Here is a 12191-nt window from a genome sequence, read left to right on the forward strand (position 1 = left end):
CAGGCATGCAGGGATGGATCAACATCTGCAAATCAATAAATGTGATACATCACATCGACAAATTGAAAAATAAAAACCATATGATCCTCTCAATAGATGCAGAGAAGGCATTTGATAAAATCCAACAGCACTTCATGCTGAAAACCCTAAGCAAGATAGGCATAGAAGGAACATTCTACAACACAATCAAAGCAATTTATGACAAACCCAATGGCAGCATCATACTAAATGGGGAAAGATTGGAAGCCTTTCCACTAAAATCTGGAACTAGACAGGGATGTTCACTGTCACCACTACTCTTCAATATAGTATTGGAAGTCTTTGCCAGAGCTATGAGGCAAGAAAAAGGAATTAAAGGAATCCAAATTGGAAACGAGGAACTGAAATTATCTCTATTTGCAGATGACATGATTCTCTACTTAGGATAACCAAAAAACTCAGTCAAGACACTACTGGAACTCATAAGAGTTTGGCAGGGTAGTAGGATACAAAATTAATGAACACAAATTTATGGCATTAGTGTACACAAATAATTCCATGGCTGAGAAAGAAATTGTAAGTACTGTCCCTTTTAAAATAGTGGAGAGGAACCTTAAACACCTAGGAATTAAGCTAACTAAATATGTAAAAGACCTATGATGAAAAGTATAAAACATTAAAAAAGGAAATAGAAGAAGATATTGAAAAATGGAGGAACTTACCATGTTCCTGGATTGGCAGGATCAACATCATCAAAATGTCGATATTACCAGAAGTAATACACAGGTTCAATAAATCCGAATCAAAATTCCAACAACATTCTTCTCAGAAATAGAAAAGATGATACAAAAGTTCATCTGGAAACACAAAAGACCACAAATAGCCAAAGCTATCCCGAAAAATAAAAACCAAGCTGAAGGAATCACAATTCCAGACCTCAAGATGTACTACAAAGCAGTGGTCATCAAAACAGTCTGGTACTGGTACATAGCAGAGAAGATCAACAGAACAGAATAGAAACACCAGAAGGGAGCCCACACTTGTATAGACAGCTAATCTTTGACAAGAAAACTGAAAACAATCCAGGCAAAAAGCCTGCTCTATTCAACAAATGCTGCTGGGACAACTGGATGGCAGCTTGCAGAATAAAGAAATAAGAACTGCACCTGTCACAGTATACAAAAATCAGCTCTAAATGGATCAAGGACCTAAATCTACACCCAGAAACCATCAAACTATTAAAGGAAAACATAGGAAGCACTCTTCTAGAAATAGGAACAGGGAAAGACTTAGAAAAGATGCCCAAAGCACAGGCAGTCAAAGCCAAAGTGAACAAATGGACTATATCAAACTGAAAAGCTTCTGTACAGCAAAGGAAACGATTAACAAAGTGAAGAAGCAACCAACAGATTGGGAGAACATTTTTGCATACTACACAAGTGATAGGGGACTAATGTCAGGATTTACAAAGAGCTTCAGAAGCCCAGGGAAAGTAAAAAAAAAAAAAAAAAACCTGTTAAAAAATGGGCAACGGAAATGAACAGACATTTTTCAAAAGAACAGATTCAAATGGCTAATAGACATATGAAAAGATGCTCGGGCTCCCTAACCATCACAGAGATACAGATGGAAACCACATTGAGGTACCACCTAACACCAGTGAGACTGGCTTACATTCAGAGCTCTACTAACAACATCTGCTGGTGTGAATGTGGGGAGAAAGGTACCTTCCTTCACTGCTGGTGGTAGTGCAAGTTAGTACAACTCTCCTCTCTAACTCAAAACTAACATGCCTTGGCAAGGCAGGTGTTTACCAGTCAATGCCTGCCTCCTATATCAGAGTACCCAGGTTCAAATCCCAGCTTTGCTCTCCATTCCAGCGTCCTGCTGATGTGCACCCTGGAAAGCAGCAAGGGACGGCTCCAGTAGTTGGACCCTGCCTGGGAGGCTTGGTTTGTTGGCTGTTACATGGCTATCTGGGGAGTAGATAAGCAATTAGAGCTTTTTGTCTTTCTCCCTCTCTCAAAATGACCCACAACACTCACCTTCTGGCCAAGAGCAAGATGTTACTATTTGTAGCTCTAGGGCCAGGCATTCATCCTATAGCAAGCCCAGCCATGTCCTTGGAGGTCTCCAGGGAGATGCCCCATCTTCAAAGCTGGCTCACGGCCCTCCTCCCCACGAGGCAGGGGTTGGCTTTGGCTCCACCATGGAGAGGTCAGGTTGGCCCCATTGATTTGGCTGTGGCGTGGCTGAAGGCTGGTGACATCATAACATGCGTGGAGGATCACGTGGGTCAGGGAGTAGGGAGAGCAGCTGGGCCCAGCTTGGTTTTTAGAAACAACCCTCTTGCATGCACCGCCTCCCAAGGAGACCAAGGGCCTTCATGACACTGGATGTAGCTCCCACCCTCTTAGCGCCACTGACATCCAGCTTTGGGGATGAACCATCCACACAAGTTCAGGAGTCCCATCTTGTTCAAACCACAGCACATCTCGCAGTGATATCTGATCGGACAAAAAGGGTCACCCCCCACAACATCACCACATTCCCCTTCCTCCAGATTGCAACCCTCACAGGTGACTGCAGTCTTCAATGCAGCATTTCCACACTGGCTTTTTGAGACATTCGAGCTACTGAGCCAGCATCTGCCCCTGACTCGGGGAGGAGTTCATTAGGCAGCTGTTGCTTAATTTGCATCCAAACTTCCTTGGATGCCAGTTACCTGGTCAAGATGATTGACTGATAACTCGCACATGGCACACAGAGTTAATTAAAAGCACGTATGTTGAAAGCCCAAGGTCTGGAGCCAAACTGGGGGACTTGGAGCCAATTACCCACCTCTCTACCTCTGCCTCCTCAAACAGGGAGAACTCTATCGGGCTCACAGGGGTGGGATGAGCATTCATTGCATGATGAGCTGACTGGCCTGCACCTGTGAACAGCCTGGCCCCATGGAGACAGCAAGGGGCCTGGTCCGAAGACAGTGGCTGTTGGCTAGGAGCAGGCAGGGGGAGTAGTAAGTGGCAGTAATTCAGTCCAAGGGGTTCCAGAATCCTTGCACACTCAGCACTATACCCAGAACGTGACAAGGCACTCACCGATACTCAAGGTAGCTGAGGGTCAGCAGGTCAGGGCTCTGGCCTTGGACATGCCAGTGCTGTGGAGGCTGAGGTCTTGAAGGGCAGCATGCTAGGAGGGGACAGAGACAACACAGCCTCCAGCCATTCAGTCCTTCCTCTGAGGGACTCCCTTTGGGAGAAGGATGCGTTCACGTCCCTGTGAAAGAGGCCTGGCCAGGCAACCTGCATATTCTCTTGACACAAGTGCTCAACCCCTGGCCCCACGCAGCCTTTGCTCCAGCAAGCCCTGCTGGGAAATCCCCAGGCTCCACCCACAAGCCCCCAGCTGGTGCATCTCAGCCGCCCCCCCGCCCCCGCACCAGTGATTTCCCGGGCTCTGAGAAGGATGAGGGTGCAGTGACCCTTGCCCGGGGAGAGCAACCAGGCAAACAGAAGTGCAGGGGGCACAGAAGCCACAAAGTACATGCTTTTCCAGCAAGGAGTCCCTGCAATTAACCCAGCAAGCCAAGTCATTCGCAGGTGAGCGCAGGGAGAAGACATGAACTGGTTACAGCTGGGAGCTAGCACACAGCTGAGATGCCCCACTCAACATGGCCACGTCAGACTATCCTCAGCTGGGAAAAACGATCTGGAAAAACTCTTTTAATGTTTATATCACAAAACACTCATATAAAAAAGAGAGGAAGACTGGCTATTTAACAAAGGTTCAACTTGGCACTGTGGACTGGGACACCCCCTGGGCTGGAGGCACCCCCTGCTCAAGCTCCAGAGGAAGTCCCCAGGAAGCAGGCCTGAATGCCAAGGATGCCTGGCCAGTTGGTCCCTCCGCAAGTGTTACGGGGTCACTTCTGGGTCCCGTGGTCAAAGTTCAAGGTAGCCAAATCCCCACCTCATGAAAATGTCTGAGTTCCAAAACTTCCTCCTCAGGCCCCACGGCCAATGCTGGTGTTGTCCCTGCTGTTCTGCCTCTCATGGCCACAGCAGACACGATGGAACATTCCTGAGGGTCTACTGATGCAGATCAATTGATCCCTTGCTCCCCATTGGGGGGGGGGCAGGAAACTCGCAGTTCCACCGAGGCTCATGTCCTAGACGCTTCTGTTCCTTCTCCTACCACACCAGCTTCAGCTCCCTGCTTCCCTGGAGAGCCCCGGGACTCCACACCAGCTCCTCTGGACCACAGCACTTCAGTCTTCAGGACTGGAGCTGCAGGGCCTGCGGAATTCCTGTCCGTACTCATGGATCCACTTGTTGGCCACTAGGAAGGAACAGGACCCACAGAGGAGCAAAATCACGGCACTGCCCGAGCCCCAGCAGGCAGGCACTCTGCTCCCCACCCCTACAGTGAACTACCAGCTGTTTCTGCTTGCAGGGGTACACAGCCAAGAGGGTGTCATCCTCTGGGTAAGGGCCAAGAGGCCCCAGTTCCTGTAAAGTTCAGAGTGGAAGCTCCAGTCGTCCTGCCCGCCTCCCCTGTCCTAAAGCTGCCTCTGGGTAATGGGAGAAAAGGGACGGCTCCGTGGTGCCCATCAGCTCCTGAGCCCTCCTCTGCTTCTGAGAGACAAGCTGTGACATCACCACATCTGTCTCCTTCTTGCTCATCTTCTCCCTGGTGGACCATCTCCTCCTGGGCGAGGGAGCCATACAGTGGTTCCGGGTAGTGACTGGCTGGCTTGCTCTTCGCAGACGGCAAAGCTCCTCGGCTGCAACTCGGGAATCAGTTCAGGACCCCGAGCCGACACCTGCTCTGCCTGTGATGGGCTGCTGCTCCTCGCAGACTCCTAGTCTACCGGATACCTGACTGATCACCTCATCATCTCATTTAATGTGCACCGTGAAGAAGCTTCTGGAAGGTGGAAGTGGAGGGAGGGGGATGGGTTATGTTATTTTCCACTCAGCCCCTGCTGTACCCTCAACCCTGTTGTCATGGCCAGAAAGGCCAGGCCTTACCCCACTTGTCTCCCACCAGGACAGGGCAGCCAGCGTGAAGTGTGTCCCCGTCACCCTTGCCACTCCTGTGCAGGTTCCACCAGAACAGAGCTGCATTCTGTAAACAAAAGGGAGGCTCAGGCCAGGGTCCCCACTTTTGGGAAGCACAGGCAAAGGGCTGGTGCACACAGGTACCTCCAGTCAGCTAGGGAACTAGGCCTGCAGGGAGTGGCATAAGGCAATACCTGTGGCCGCTGAGTGGGTTGCTGAGAAAGGGTCTACCCTGCTCTGGGCCCTGGGGATGCAGACACATGACAGCAACAGACCACAGCAGGACAGAATAATGAGAGCTGAGAACAAGGTAAATACGAGTGTTATCAGAACCAATGTGGGACAACACCCAACAAAACCTCCGGGGGCGGGGATAAACTATTATTCACCCTGGTCAGTCAGTCAGTCACTGGTCCAGAAGCCTGTCTCCCCAGGTCCTCCCCTCTCATGCCTGGGAAGTGGGCACTGCCGAAATCCCATCACCCTAGCAAAGAAGTGGAGACATAAGAGACTGCAAATAATGCAGCTGAAAAGGAGTAGTGTTGGGCCTCAAGCCCACATGTTCTGGTCCCAAATGCTGTATGCTCTACACACACACACACACACACACACACACACACACTTTGTGTTCTACACTCTTCCATATCGAAGGCCCATCAGAAGTAGACAGCCCCCAGGGACTGGGAATTGGTAATGAGCACAGCAGAGGTAGCCTTCCTAGGTCCAGGAAGGGACGTGCTAGCCCTCTAGTATCTGTGGAGAGCCAGCATTTGTGCTTTGAAAGCTTAAGGTGTGCTCAGCGCCTTCTAGGGATGTTCTTTTTGATCCTCACAGTATTCTTGAATTAGCTGAGGGCTGCGAGGAGCCTGATCTGAAATGTGTAGGCAACATCATTTGCTCAACAGGCTTCACGGTGCAGGGCTGTCCTGCACACCTCTAGTCCTGAGCTCAGAATGGAAGGGATTGGTCACTGCCATGGATCCATCCCAAGGTAAATCCTGTAGTGTTCTTTCTGTTGGTTTGGTTTGGTTTTATTTGCTTGTTCGAAAGGTGGAGTGATGGAGAAGGAGAGAGAGAGCTTTCATCCACTAGTTCACTCCTGCAATAGCCTCAACTACCAGGTCTAGGCCAGGCTGGGAGCCAGGGACTCTAAACAAGTGGCAGGGGCCAAGCAATTTCTGCTTTCCCAGGCATATTAGCAGGAAGCTAGACCGGAAGTGGAGCAGCTGGGTTTTGAACTAGGATATGGGATGCCAGCTTATAAGCCACAGCTTCCCCCACAATAGGTGCAGCAACAACTGCCCCAGGTGGGCTTCTCTGGGGTGCTCTTTTTAGGTAGTAGGGGAGTCAGACATGTAGATCTACTCATAAAGGCAACCAAAATAACAGAGGTACAAGGAACACACCACACCAGTGGCAGTGACTGTGAGCGAGCCGGATAGTAGGGTGGGCTGGGCACCATTTCCTGGGGGCAGGCTCCTCACCTTCACCACGGGCACACTGAAGTTGGCATAGACGAAGGCTGTGGCTCCTCCAGCTTCCACCGAGCTCAGCTAGAACCACAGGGGAAGAAGGCAGCATTCAGAGGGGAGCCACCTTCCTGACTCTGACCCGTGTTCACACCAATGTCATCTCCACAAAGCTTCCTTTCTGGGGCCTGGATTTCTAACCCTGGAGAAATATCTAAATAACATTTAGGGTGGCTGCTAGGGGGCATGATTGTTGGCCATCCTTACTGAACTTAAGTTGTTTTTTGTTTTTGTTTTTTTCTTTTTTGATTGAGATACTGACAAACAGGTACCTTTACATCACAACCCAAGATACATATATGCACTTATATTTGCCATTTTAAAGCCTGCTGGACTCTTACATCCATGCTCTCTAGAACCAGAGACGCAGCCACAAGAGACTTCAATCATGGACATGCCAGCTGGAGTGACAGCCTGGGATACAAGCAGCTGCAGCCTCAGCGTGGCCAGACGCACCTGTCAGCTGCAGGGAGTGCAGACCTGGGACCCATGGGGGAAACACACTGCAGCTGCCAGCACTAGTGGCTTTGTGCGTGCTGGCCTCTGACTGCCCTTTCTGGGTTGTGCCTTGGAGACCAGACACAGCCCCCTTGAAAAGATCAGGGCATGGCAGGGCAGGGCATGTCTGCTACCTATGGAGGCTGACATCACAACTTAGTCTCTTGTTGTCAGATGGAGCCCTTATACTTAATGTGTTGATGCCTGCCATCATCAGGAAGGCATCTCTTTGGAGTGGCTATTCTAAGCTCTTCTAGGAGAAGGATGAGTGAACTCACGACCTGTCCACAGGGCAGGGCATGAGCCACATGATTAGAAGGGTAAGGCCACACAGCCTGGGACCAGCCGCTGTAGGCCATGCTAGGAGACAGGAGAGCAGGCCTACTCAGATGTTTTATGGAATGGGCAAAATGGAGATTTTAGGGTGAGATTGAGAAGAGAATTTTCACTGCTTGAGAGAGGCCAGGCTCACTGCACTTCCTCATAGGCATCTTCCTTCTTTGCTCTCATAATCCGAGTGGCCTTGTGTCTCTTGTTTCTGTCCCCACAGTGCCATAGTTTCACCTGGGAGCCCCGTGGTATCTCACAGGGGCTCCCGTGGCCCCTGCCTGTGTGGTTTAGACCCCACCATCTGTTGGGCGTCAACATCACATCACCGCCCAACCTAACCCCCAGCTTCCAACAAGCTCGTCTGTGGGTTACATCATGTGAGCTCCACGAGGGTAGGGACTGCCTGGTGTTTCTTTCTTGCTCCTCTCTGAACTGATAAAAATACCATCTGAAACACACAAAATTCCTGGAGATTGTTCTCCCGAGAGCTAGATAAAATCACTGTGTGAACTTCCTTTGGAAAAACCATTTTTAAAAACAAAGATCTATAGACAGTTACTGCAGCAGAAGCTCTGGTAACCACACCCCCAAGCCAACCACCCCCGCCACAGCAAGACTCACATAGATCATGAATGTTGCCACTCGGTTCCCAGACTTCATTCTGTACAGGGGGCTGCTTGGCGACTGCGGCACAAACACAACACAGCATTATTTTATGTAGATGATATCACAATGCTAGCCAGGGTTCCCCCATCAATAGAGGAAGGGGTAAAATGGGGCATGAGGACGGGTACAGCCCTGAGCTGCACCTCGGGGGATAGGACCTCCTTTGATGACAGGTGTCAGCACACTTTGTCTTTGGTATACATATAAATGAATGGTAGACTCATCGAACAGAGCTACCTGTGAATAGCAAAAGCTAAGCGCATCTTTGGGTTCTCTAAAATAAATGCATATGGAAAATATTGCAGATAATATCAAATAATAAGACTGAGGTTCTCAATGACTTTCTTTTTTTTTTTTTTTTTTTAAAGATTTATTTTATTTTTAATTACAAAGTCAGATATACTGAGAGGAGGAGAGATAGAGAGGAAGTGGAGCTGCTGGGATTAGAACCAGCAGCCATATGGGATCAAGGCGAGGACCGTAACCACTAGGCCATGCTGCCGAGCCCTCTCAATGACTTTCTAAAGAGACATTCTTTTTGTTGTTGTGAGGCAATGTGAGATACAACTTGCATAGCCACAAAATGCACCCATTGTAATAGTTGGCCAGCCACTCTCACAATGCAGTCTTGGAATAATTCTGTCTGTTTCATTGAAGTCTACACTCAGTCTCTGCTCCCAGGCCGAGCCCTGGGCAGTGTGCTTCTTTACTTTCTGCAGTTTTGCCTTTTCTAGAAGTTTCATATAAACTGGATCATAAAATGTGTAATCTTTTATGTCTTAATTCTTTCACTTGCACATGGTGTTTAGAATTCATCCATGTTGTTGGATGTAGCAGAAGTTAATTCTTTTTTATAGCTGAGTAATAATCCGTTGCACAGATATATCAACTAATGTTTATTACCCATTCACCTGTTGATGACTATTTGAGCTATTTCCCATTTGGGGGCTATTACAGATAGAGCTACTGTAAATATTCATGTTCAAGTCTTTGTATGGCTATGGATATATTATGATTTTAGGTAAAAAAAAAAAACCTAGGAGTAAATCACTAGATCACATGCAGGTATACATTTAATTTTTTAAGAAATGCCAAACTATTTCCCAAGTGGCTATGCCATTTTCCTTTCTCACCAGCAGTATATTTCTGAAACAAGAACCTTCATTTCAAGATCTCACTTCATCTTCCCTGACAACCTTCCAGGAGCTCTGCCTTGGTGAGACACACCATGCCCTGGCTCAGGACAGTGCCCCCACGGCCATGCCCTGGCACCCCACTCTGGAACAGTGTCCCATGGTTACCGTAGCATGGTCAAAGTGAGGCTCATAGTGCCCTCCGATGCCATAGTTTACCACTTGCAGATACTCTGCATAGGGAGGCTGTACATCCAGACCGGTGAGGGCGGCAATGCGGTGGTCGAGGGTCACCAACAGTGGGTCTACCGTGTCCTTCAGCCAGGCACTGAAACAGATTGGACAATATCAACATCAGTACTCTGATGCCAGAAAAGCCTTAGTGATGTCTCTGAATGACTGACTGAAAGGCATCAATTGCCAGAGCAAGGCAGGCAGGCAGGAGAAACAACTCTTGTGCTTACAAAGATACCCGAGATGGAGTGATTGCTTTCAAAGAGCTCATGCCTTACATAGGAATGGACAAACACAAATTGAGACAGAAAAAGTGAGAAATAAGACTCTCAATTACTGGGGAACTCAGAGGAGGTAGAAGTTAATGCTATGGAGGTACTGAGGTAACAGAGTATGATAATTTAAGCAGAAGTTTGAAGGGTACACAAAATGTCACTGCTCATGGATGGGAAACATGCAAGCTTGTTTGAGCCTGAAGAAGCAATGTGAACATAGACATGGAGGTGTGACTCAAAATAATGCATGTGGATACCAAAGCACTTGATCCATAAAGGAAGGCCGGGACAGTTAAGGGCATGAGAAAGCCAAAAATATGTGGCAAGGAATCTGGATTTTCTTGGTGGAGAATGAGTAGTCCATAAAGTGTGTGAGCTATGAGGTTCCCTGATGACCTCGGGGAGATCAGCCCGAAGGTTTGAGGGCTGGTGTAACAAAAGGAGGAGGTATTTTTTTAAATTTTATTTTAAAAGTGAAGAAAATGCCATCTAGTCCACTAAAATCAAAGCCACAAGAATTTTAGAAAACTTAGAAGAAGCAATTCAGCTGAGGTTACATGCACCTTCCAGAGTTCAGAAAATAATTCCTAACATTAAATGTTCTTTAGTGGATCAGACCAAATAAGTTCAGCTACATCTATTCTGAATCAAAATTTTGATTACTCATCTCACTTCCCCGACCACACAAACCAACTCCCCTTGCAGGGGTGGGGCCTTTCTGCAGAATGCCACTGTGGCTTGGATAGAATCCTTCTGTTACCATCATCACGAGTCCTCTGCTTACAGTGCAAATACAGGGCTACAGAGGGAAGCAGGCAGGGCTGCTTGGAGGGACAGGGAAAAGCTGGGGTCCCTCCTCTGAAATCTTTCCCTCTGAAGGGGCTGTCAGGTCAGGAGTCTGCTCAACCATCTTTCTGGAAAGTCAGACCTTGTGTGAGTCAGCAGGTGAGAATGGAATCCCGTCACAGTTGAATCATAAACAAGGATGGGCCTGAATTCTTGAGGCAAGGAAGCACTCCTCCTCAGGAGAACAGCTATGTACTTGTGTTCTGGTTGAGGGCGCCGGTTCAAGTTCTGCTCTGATGGCCTTCTACTTAAACTCCTGACTCTGTAACAACCTGGGGAAGTTCCTTGGGCAAGCAGTGTGGGAGCCTCTTCCCCACCAAAAGGACACAAGGGTATGAATGTGAACTTCAGGTTCTCTGATGGCACATGACTGGCAGCTGCTGACCTGGGAGTCAGCTGTGTCCCCAGCCAAAGGGCAGGTGGCAGACACACTCAAGGGTCCCTGCCCAGAAGGGGGTCCATCTCACCTCTGGCTGATGCGGTACTCCACCTGCAACTGCTGCTCCCCGGATGCCACCACCGATCTCTGCAGCTGGCGGGAAAACCACAAGACAAGGTCCAAATAACTGTGACCCAAACGGAGATGGGAGATGGCTTGGTCACAGCCACAGGTGCACCACCTCTCATTGAAGGAGAAACACAATGATCTCCACATCCTGCTTAAACTAAAGGATATTTTGCATGTGGCTCCAGTTCAGAGCTGGGCACTGATAAACACAGAAGATCCTAACTAACCAAATATCTTGTGGAGGTGAGAATAACCATTGGCACCATGTGTGCCGGGAAGCTGTCCATCACAGTTTGCTAGACTGAAAATAAGCTGGTATTTTAATCCATTTTTCTTGGTAAAGTGGAGAAGTAGGTAATGCTAGGACTGGGTCTCATCCATCTTTGTATCCCAGTGTGGGGCACAGGGCTTGACCTCTGGGAAGTGGTTAACGTTTGTGAAACTAAACGAACACTTTGGACTCCAGGAAGCCCTGAGCTGGGAGGCAGCCTGCTCTTACTGAACAGTGCTGACTAAAGCCCTTCCCTACCCAGAATCAAATCCCGCTCTGTCACACCTGCCTTAATCATGAGAAATAACGGGGTAGGAGTCACCAGCAAATGGAACGTTTCTGTTTGCTCTGAACTCCCAGATGCAGCAAGACCCCCATCCTTGGGACACCAAGACACTGCTTCTTGTATGTGTGTACACACACACACACACCCAGGCTGGAAAGAAGGTGTGGCAGCAGGCAGGGTGCTCAAACTTGCTTAAGTGGATAAATGAATGTGAGAGGCCAGGCCCTGGACTTCTAGACACTGCCAGGCCCCAGGTCCAGGGCCTGCTGCCTCCCCGGCAGTCCAGGCAGTCCTAGGGCAATGAACTGAATGAGACAGAAGTCCCCTCCCTTTGCTGAGGCTCCTGTCATCCTCCCTGCTCCTGAGCCAGGGAGACAGCTGGGGCAGAGCCTTGACCTTGTCCTGGACCCATTTCTCCACCTGTCAGCTGTTGCACATGAACAACAGGCTCTGGGGAACTCCACCCTCTGCCCCTGTTAATTAATCGCTTCCTGGGTTCTCTCCCAAGTCATTCAATGGGTGAGCCTCAGAGGAGAGATGCTTCTTCCTACTCTACCAGGACAAAACCCAAGG

The 12191-nt window shown here is 48.8% G+C and overlaps 1 protein-coding gene across 2 annotated transcripts in view; it reads right to left on the reverse strand.

Annotated features, from left to right (window-relative positions):
• Positions 1 to 3688: 3688 nt before the first annotated feature.
• Positions 3689 to 12191, reverse strand: part of P4HA3 (prolyl 4-hydroxylase subunit alpha 3) — a 37451-nt gene continuing 28948 nt past the window's right edge. For both annotated transcript variants that reach the window (XM_058663572.1, XM_004590040.2), the window contains 6 exons: positions 11021 to 11085; positions 9367 to 9526; positions 8021 to 8083; positions 6527 to 6595; positions 5013 to 5109; positions 3689 to 4320 (listed from right to left, as the gene is read on the reverse strand). In XM_058663572.1, the coding sequence (XP_058519555.1) occupies positions 4250 to 4320; positions 5013 to 5109; positions 6527 to 6595; positions 8021 to 8083; positions 9367 to 9526; positions 11021 to 11085 (525 nt within the window). In that variant the 3' untranslated portion in view covers positions 3689 to 4249. The remainder of the gene's footprint in view (positions 4321 to 5012; positions 5110 to 6526; positions 6596 to 8020; positions 8084 to 9366; positions 9527 to 11020; positions 11086 to 12191) is intronic.

This window comes from Ochotona princeps, chromosome 4 (assembly GCF_030435755.1).
Source record: "Ochotona princeps isolate mOchPri1 chromosome 4, mOchPri1.hap1, whole genome shotgun sequence".
Classification (NCBI taxonomy): Eukaryota; Metazoa; Chordata; class Mammalia; order Lagomorpha; family Ochotonidae; genus Ochotona; species Ochotona princeps.